The sequence below is a fragment of the Thalassophryne amazonica genome, chromosome 6, assembly GCF_902500255.1.
Source record: "Thalassophryne amazonica chromosome 6, fThaAma1.1, whole genome shotgun sequence".
In the NCBI taxonomy this organism is placed as follows: domain Eukaryota; kingdom Metazoa; phylum Chordata; class Actinopteri; order Batrachoidiformes; family Batrachoididae; genus Thalassophryne; species Thalassophryne amazonica.
Window position 1 is genome coordinate 17,203,515 of NC_047108.1, and position 9,485 is coordinate 17,212,999.

Here is a 9,485-nt window from a genome sequence, read left to right on the forward strand (position 1 = left end):
CAAGACCGTTCGTCTTGTGGGTTGTGGGGTGGTGCAGGTTGGTCACGCTGAGCGTTCTCAGAAGACCTCTGCACCTAGGGGGGGGGGGGGGTGTTAGGGGCGTTTTTCTTGGTTTGGTTAGGGCCCGGTTCCACTCCAGCCTCGGTGAGCCTTTGTACCGTTCGTCATTGGTGTTGCCGGGGTGTGGTGCAGCGGGAACATACCTCAGTCGGAGGGGTGGGCCGATCTGTTGCCGTTCGCCATTTCGGTAGTTCCACCCCTCCCGAGAGGCTGGGGTATGGTCGAGTTGGGGCACCGGACGTATTTCCGGTTTTCCGCTGCGCCTTGGGGTTGGGGCTGGGTTAGTTTTTCCTGTTCCCTTCCCCGGCTTAATGTTTTGAGCCGTTCGCCAAAATTGAGCCACCGAGGGGCTCTGGGAGGGACCTGGGGTCTTTCGGGGTGCCGGGGAAGGTAACAGGGTTTACGGTCGTTTTATATCCCCCCGGGGTTGTTTTTGGTAGTCCTCCGGGGGTTGGATTTTGATTTTGTTTTGTTTCCTTCCGGGTTCCACCTCCAGGGTTGATGGGACGGTCCTCTTGGGGGGGGAATTGGCTTGGGGCCGACTAGCCAAGTGTGGCCGGGTCTGGGGTTCCGGGGTTGTGGGGAGGGTACCTCCTGGGGTTGATGGTACGGTCCTCTGGGGGGCGCCGTTTGCGCCATGTACACCTGGGGACCTTTGTGGGATTCTGGTTCTGGCTGTTCCTCCTGGAACTGGTGGTAAAGGCCTTCTGGGGGGGGGTTGGGCTCTGCAGGTCGTTCTGGGGGGGTTGTTTGTTATTTTTCTTTTATGCATTTATGTTTGTATTGTGTTTGTGGGGCTGTGTTGGGTTTTTGCATTTGGGTGTTTTTCTTTTCTTCCCGGGGTTGGATGGGATGGTCCCCTGGGGAGGTTTTGGGTAGGTTTTGTGTTTTTTCTTGTGTGTTGGATTATACTAGGGACTGTTTTGGGGTTTTTGTTGATGCCAGTCGGCCTTCCAGCTGCGGTGCCCTGTCCTGCTGTCTGTGGTGGACCTTGGGAGCGTTGTGCTGTCTGCTTCCTGACGAGGACCCCGGAGGGAGGTGCTGTTCTCGGGCCTGGTTTGTTCGGTCGCCGGGAGGCTTCCCGTTAAAGGGGGGGTACTGTTGTGTGTTGGGGGGTGTGGCTGGACATTTTGGTGTTCTTTTCTTTTCTTTGCTCTCCAGGTGGCATGAGAACTGATTTGTCTGTGGAGAAGGTGCTGGCTGAGGAGTCCTTCACCCTCATCAACAGGAGGAGTCCTTCACCCTCATCAACATCATGTGCAGCACGTGGTGCTCACGTGCAGCCTTAAAGACTTTCAGCTGAAGCAGATAATTGGATGGTGTTCTGCATTTAAGTCATGTGTGATTCAAGCAGAACTGCCGGGAACTCGACCTTGTGATGTTCGTTTGTGAGACGCTGAGGACCGCGCCTGGGTTTGACACATCGAGCCCGTGAAGGAGGAAGGGTGAGGGACACATGCTGTCAGCACACATCAGAGGTGATTAAGTGTTTGACTAATTGTTGATAGTAACTTGGTATTTTGTTACGCAGTATATTTGAATTGTGATGGGAATTATGCAGCTGGCTTCTCACTTCTGTGGCATGCGGACAAGTTGTCCTCCACCTGTTGTGAGAAGCTGCTCATTTGCATAAAGCTTAAAATACAGACCTGAATGTGTTGCTGATAGTGTGTGTCTTTTGAAGGATATTAGTTGTAACTGCTGACTTACCTCACCTCTTCTATCCTTCGCAGAGAGTCGGTTTGTCGTGTCCACCTGGGGGGTGGTTGGCGGTAATAGTGGGTCCAGGAGCGCCGGGCTTCGATCCTTTTGGGCGCTGGAGAGCGTGCCAGCCTTCACTCCACCAGAAGGACGCTTTTTCAGTTTTACACTTTATTATGCACCAGCGGGTGAAATAAATTGTTTTTGTTATTGGAACCGCTTTCTGGTTATTTTTAGCGCTGGGTTCCGTCTGACGCAGGTCCGCTCCTCAACCCGCGTCGACACATAACAATTTACCAGTGTGTACCAGTAGTTATGGATGACAGCTGTATTTACTAATGTGTACCAGTATTTACCAGTGACAATGGTATTTTACTGTGTGTACCAGTATTTAAAGATGACAACGGCATTTACCAGTGTCTACCAGTATTTGCCAATGACAATGCTGTTTCTCAGTGAGTACTAGTAGTTACAGAGGACAGCAGTATTTACTAATCTGTACCAATTTTAACCAACGACAATAGTATTTCCCTGTGTGTACCAGTAGATATGGATGACAGCTGTTTTTACTAGTGTTTACTAATGATGACAGTATTTACGGATAACAGTATTTACCAATGTGTACTAGAATTTACTAATAATTAAAGTGCTTACAAAGAACAGTATTTACTGATGATGACAGTATTTACTGATGATATGATTATTTACCAGTGGTAAGATTATTTACCAATGATAACATTATTTACCAATGTGTACTAGAATTTACTAATAATTAAAGTGCTTACAGAGAACAGTATTTACTGATGATGACAGTATTTACTGATATGATTATTTACCAGTGGTAAGATTATTTACCGATGATAACAGTATTTACCAGTGTGTGCTAGTATTTACTGATGATCACAGTATTTACCTGTGTGTATGAGCATTTACTGATGATCAGAGTATTTATTTACCTGTGTGTACCGGTATTTACTGATGATACAAGTATTTACCTGTGTGTATTAGCATTTACTGATGATCAGAATATTTACCTGTGTGTACTAGCAATTACTGATGATCAGAGTATTTACCTGTGTGTACTAGCATTTACTGATGATCAGAATATTTACCTGTGTGTACTAGCATTTATTGATGATCAGAGTATTTACCTCTGTGTAATAGTATTTACTGATGATCAGAGTATTTACTTGTGTGTACTAGTATTTACTGATGGACAGAGCATTTACCTGTCAGTAGTACGTAGCTGAGCTCTCTGCCCGACGCTCTAACGATGGGCGTGTCATTAAAGCGGATGAAGGTGATCACCACTGCGCTCGTTGCTAGGATACCAAGCATGGCGATGGTGGTGGGCACCAAGGCCCAGGGCGAGTTCCACTCCAGTTTGATGATGGGTGTGGGGCGGCACGCCGTTCGGTTGAGCGTGGGGCGCATGTCTGATGGACACATCTCACAGTTAAACTCGTCCAACTGGAACTGATAACCATCACAGAGCTGGAGGGGGAGGAGACAGACAGACAGACAGACAGAGAGAGAGAGAGAGAGACAGACAGACAGACAGACAGAGAGAGGGAGACCGTGACGTGTATGAAATCTTTGGTAGAAGTAACGCTGTAGAACACTGTGAGGAATCAGGAAAGTTTTACATGTACTGAAAATTTGTGATGTCGAGATGAACTTTGATTAAAAAAAGTGAGTAACTGGGTTGAATTGGTGCAGATTGGGGGTCATCTTGTGTAAAAGTGGACGAGCGGGTATAATCTGCAGAAATCTGCACTGAGCCTTCTGATCCTCTTGCACAATGTGGAAAACACGTCACACCCTTAAACAATACATCTTTAAAGATAGTAACAAGTAAGCTTAACTTTTTGGAAGTTGGGAAAAACGTAGGAAGGGATTGGATATTAAATTGGAAATGTGCGTAATAGGATGTAATCTGCAATAAACACTGACAATCATATGTAATCAGAAGTATAACGTCATCAGCAACAGTAAGAACTGAGATTACATATGAATTTTGGCTATGATTTTTTTTTTAAATTAGCCGGATTTTCTTAATTTTGAAATCGAGGCCAAGAACTGGTCACGGGAGAATGGCCTCACTCTGATGAGTGATGGAATGATTATTCAGAATATCATTGATGTCCAGCACCAACAAAAGTTCCAGTGGTTGACTGCAGACCTGTGCATAATAATCAAGGACCCCCCACCCCACACACACACACCCACCCAAAAGAAAAACAGCTCACCTGGATGATACAAGACATCACAGTTTCAGCTAGAAAAGTAGGCACGGCCAAACTCCAAAGGTCATATCGAGGCCAAATTTTAAAAAATCCCAAAAACTTGTCGGATATGTTTTGGAGCGACCTACTATATACCTTTCTACCAAATTTAAGCTGAATATCCTTAAAAACTGCTGAGCAATGGCTCTGGGTGGCATTTTCAATATGGTTGCCACGGCAGCCATGTTTGACATCGGACTGGAATACCTTGAACAAACTCTGGTGTCCTTACAGGATGAAATATTTATGTCAACTTTCAGCTTCACTGGCTCAGCAGTTTTGGAGAAGAAGGTGTTTACACACATCACCACCGCCACAGACACTGATGCCAACAGACAGGCGACCCACTACATAAGCTCAATGGACCTTTTGGTCCAGGTGAGGTAAAAATTCACAAAAACCAACAGCTTTTGTCTTTGGGCTCGCTGATTGCTACTCATGTAGCAAATTTTAGCTCAATTGCTGCATAAATGGCTGACAAATTTCAAGGTGGCTGCCATGGCAGCCACATTTGAAATTGGAAAAGCCTCGAACAAACTTTTGTGTCTTCATGGGTAGGAGTACGAACACCAAGTTCCAGCTTCATTGGTCCAGTAATTTTGGAGAAGAAGATGTTTACACACGCCAACGATGGTGATGACAATGACAAAGATAAAGATAAAGATGGACAAGTGACTGACAGCATAAGCCCAATGGACCTTCAGTCCAGCTGAGCTAAAAAAAAGTCAATATGGACAGCGGTGGGACCAACGTGTTGTTAAAATTTATTGTTATTACTCGAGTGGTACTGTAGGTGGCGCACCTCACAGTGCCAGCAGCAGGGGACGCCTTTCACCATCTTCTTCCTCTCTCCTGGTTTACAGGAAAAACTACAGACAGAGTCCGGAATGGATTTCTGGCCTCCAGACCACTGCATCTCCTCCAGCTGGAAGACAGGCAAGGAGACAGACAGACAGACAGATCAGTGGATGGACAGAGGCAGACCATCTTTGAGACAGAGAGACAGACAGACATACTGTTAAGGAGACAGAAAGGAGAGACATATGGTTAGACAGACATTGTATGAAGACAGAGATGTGGTTGGATACTTAGACACATCACTGGACAGAAAGTGACAGGCAGGCATGGACAAAAGACATTCACATGCTGAAGGTTGGACAGACAAAAGAAAAGTTGGACAAAAACGGTGAACAAAGAACAGAATGGGAAACAGAAAGCATTGTTGGACATAAAAGAAGATGATGAGGGACAGACAACGGGGGGGGGGGGGGCTGGAAACAGCACAGCTTCAGTAATTAGACATGCAGAAAGAGAGACAGGTACACAAACAGACAAAAAGAGAGATGGTTTGTCAGAGAGACTGACAGGTAAAGATAAAAACGAGTGGAGACAGACAGAAAGACAAATGAGGGATGGACAGAGTATTGGACAAACAAGTGAGACAGACAAGGATATGGAGACAGAAACCTGAAGGCAATCATCGCCTTACATCCAGTCGCAGGTTATTGGTCCACTGGCCGATGACGTGGTAGCCAGGATGGCTGTGATTGGTCATTTGGAACTGGAAGATGTCGTAGCGACCAGGAGCGTCGCCGTTCTCATTGAACAAAACGTTGGTGCCAGCACTTCCTGAGCAAGACAAAAACACAGCAGAGATGCCATTTAAAGATGGCGTCCATGCAACCAGAACACATGCCAGAAATGGTTCCGCCCTCCTGGTTTGGACAAACGTGAAACATAAACTTTTCCAGGCTCAGAGAAGAAACATTCCTCAGGAATTAAACAAAAGTCTTTCAGATCAGTGGTCTGTTCACTTGTTGACAATACTGCTGTTTGGATTCTTTACTGTTGTGGCATGAAAGTGAATAAAGTGACATTTTGGAAGAGGCAGAGCCAACTACAGGTGCAAGGGAGTTATAGGTGGAGAAGCATAAAGGTGGGGCCAAACAATCTGACATCTGGCTAAAGCTCTACGCTAGAACCAGAAAATGTCAAAATAATAAAACACGACACATTAATCTGTTTAACAGAGAGATGATGGGAGCAAACAGAGGCCATAGGAGCCAAATAGAGGCGATGGGGGGCAAACACAGGCGATGGGGAGCAAACAGAGGCCATGGAAGACAAACAGAGGCCATGGAAGACAAACAGAGGCCATGGAAGACAAACAGAGGTGATGGGAGACAAACAGAGGCCATGGGAGACAAACAGAGGTGACGGGAGACAAACAGAGGCCATGGGGACCAAACAGAGGCCATGGGGACCAAACAGAGATGATGGGAGACAAACAGAGGCCATGGGGCGCAAACAGAGGCCATGGGTACCAAGCAGAGGCGATGGGAGACAAAGAAAGGTGATGGGGACCAAACAGAGGTGATGGGGAACAAACAGAGGTGAAGAGGACCAAACAGAGGCCATGGGAGCCAAACAGAGGTGACGGGAGACAAACAGAGGCTATGGGGACCAAACAGAGGTGATGGGAGACAAAGAAAGGTGATGGGGACCAAACAGAGGTGATGGGGAACAAACAGAGGTGATGGGAGACAAACAGTGGCGATGGGAGACAAAGAAAGGTGATGGGGACCAAACAGAGGTGATGGGGAACAAACAGAGGTGATGGGGACCAAACAGAGGTGATGGGGAACAAACAGAGGCCATGGGGACCAAACAGAGGCCATGGGAGACAAAGAAAGGTGATGGGGACCAAACAGATGTGATGGGGATCAACAGAGGTGATGGGGAAACAAACAGAGGCAATGGGAGACAAACAGAGGCGATGGGAGACAAACAGAGGTGATGTGGGCCAAACAGAGGCCATGGGAGCCAAACAGAGGTGACAGGAGAAAAACAGAGGCGATGGGGACCAAACAGAGGTGACAGGAGAAAAACAGAGGTGATGGGGACCAAACAGAGATGATGGGAGACAAACAGAGGCCATGGGGCGCAAACAGAGGCCATGGGGACCAAACAGAGGCGATGGGAGACAAAGAAAGGTGATGGGGACCAAACAGAGGTGATGGGGAACAAACAGAGGCGATGGGAGACAAACAGTGGTGATGGGAGACAAACAGAGGTGACGGGAGACAAACAGAGGCTATGGGGACCAAACAGAGGTGATGGGAGACAAAGAAAGGTGATGGGGACCAAACAGAGGTGATGGGGAACAAACAGAGGCCATGGGGACCAAACAGAGGTGATGGGGAACAAACAGAGGCCATGGGGACCAAACAGAGGCCATGGGAGACAAAGAAAGGTGATGGGGACCAAACAGAGGCAATGGGAGACAAACAGTGGCGATGGGAGACAAACAGAGGTGATGGGGAACAAACAGAGGCCATGGGGACCAAACAGAGGCCATGGGAGACAAAGAAAGGTGATGGGGACCAAACAGAGGTGATGGGGATCAAACAGAGGTGATGGGGAACAAACAGAGGCAATGGGAGACAAACAGTGGTGATGGGGAACAAACAGAGGCCATGGGGACCAAACAGAGGCCATGGGGACCAAACAGAGGTGATGGGGAACAAACAGAGGCCATGGGGACCAAACAGAGGCCATGGGAGACAAAGAAAGGTGATGGGGACCAAACAGAGGTGATGGGGACCAAACAGAGGTGATGGGGATCAAACAGAGGTGATGGGGAACAAACAGAGGCGATGGGAGACAAACAGAGGTGATGTGGGCCAAACAGAGGCCATGGGAGCCAAACAGAGGTGACAGGAGAAAAACAGAGGCGATGGGGACCAAACAGAGATGATGGGAGACAAACAGAGGCCATGGGGCGCAAACAGAGGCCATGGGGACCAAACAGAGGCGATGGGAGACAAAGAAAGGTGATGGGGACCAAAAAGAGGTGATGGGGAACAAACAGAGGCAATGGGAGACAAACAGTGGTGATGGGAGACAAACAGAGGCGATGTGGGCCAAACAGTGGCAGTGGGGACCAAACAGAGGTCATGAGAACCAAACAGAGGCCATGGGAGAAAAACAGAGGCGATGGGGACCAAACAGAGATGATGGGAGACAAACAGAGGCCATGGGGCGCAAATAGAGGCCATGGGGACCAAACAGAGGTGATGGGAGACAAAGAAAGGTGATGGGGACCAAACAGAGGTGATGGGGAACAAACAGAAGCAATGGGAGACAAACAGTGGCGATGGGAGACAAACAGAGGCGATGTGGGCCAAACAGTGGCAGTGGGGACCAAACAGAGGTCATGAGAACCAAACAGAGGCCATGGGAGCCACAGAGGCGATGGGAGACAAACAGAGGCCATGGGGACCAAACAGAGGCGATGGGAGACAAAGAGAGGTGATGGGGACTAAACAGAGGTGATGGGGAACAAACAGGGGTGATGGGGAACAAACAGAGGCAATGGGAGACAAACAGTGGTGATGGGAGACAAACAGGTGATGTGGGCCAAACAGAGGCAATGGGGACCAAACAGAGGCGATGGGAGCCAACCAGAGGAAATGAGAGACAAACAAAGACAATGGGGGTCAAACAGAGATGATGTGAGCCAAACAGAGGTGATGAGAGGCAAACACAGGCATTGGGGGTCAAACAGTGGAGATGGGAGACAAAAAAAGGTGATGGGGGTCAAACAGAGGTGATGGGAGCCAAACAGAGGCGATGGGAGACAAACACAGGTAATGGAAGGCGATGGGAGCCAAACAGAGGCCATGGGAGACAAACAGAGGTCATGCAGGCAAACAGAGGTGATGGGGACCAAACAGAGGCCATGGGAGACAAACAGAGGCCATGCAGGCAAACAGAGGTGACGGGAGACAAACAGAGGCGATGGGGACCAAACAGAGATGATGGGAGACAAACAGAGGCCATGGGGCGCAAACAGAGGCCATGGGGACCAAACAGAGGCGATGGGAGACAAAGAAAGGTGATGGGGACCAAACAGAGGTGATGGGGAACAAACAGATGCAATGGGAGACAAACAGTGGTGATGGGAGACAAACAGAGGCGATGTGGGCCAAACAGAGGCAGTGGGGACCAAACAGAGGTCATGAGAACCAAACAGAGGGCATGGGAGCCACAGAGGCTATGGGGACCAAACAGAGGTGATGGGAGACAAAGAAAGGTGATGGGGACCAAACAGAGGTGATGGGGAACAAACAGAGGTGATGGGAGACAAAGAAAGGTGATGGGGACCAAACAGAGGTGATGGGGAACAAACAGAGGTGATGGGGAACAAACAGAGGCCATGGGGACCAAACAGAGGCCATGGGAGACAAAGAAAGGTGATGGGGACCAAACAGATGTGATGGGGATCAAACAGAGGTGATGGGGAACAAACAGAGGCAATGGGAGACAAACAGTGGCGATGGGAGACAAACAGAGGTGATGTGGGCCAAACAGAGGCCATGGGAGCCAAACAGAGGTGACAGGAGAAAAACAGAGGCGATGGGGACCAAACAGAGGTGA

The 9,485-nt window shown here is 48.5% G+C and overlaps 1 protein-coding gene across 1 annotated transcript in view; it reads right to left on the reverse strand.

Annotated features, from left to right (window-relative positions):
* The window catches only part of grm6a (glutamate receptor, metabotropic 6a), a 56,274-nt gene that overhangs the window by 31,235 nt on the left and 15,554 nt on the right, over positions 1-9,485 (reverse strand). The window contains exons 2-5 of the mRNA XM_034171446.1: positions 6,371-6,500; positions 5,536-5,675; positions 4,849-4,971; positions 2,991-3,255 (exon numbers count right to left, since the gene is read on the reverse strand). Of these exons, the coding sequence (XP_034027337.1) occupies positions 2,991-3,255; positions 4,849-4,971; positions 5,536-5,675; positions 6,371-6,500 (658 nt within the window). The remainder of the gene's footprint in view (positions 1-2,990; positions 3,256-4,848; positions 4,972-5,535; positions 5,676-6,370; positions 6,501-9,485) is intronic.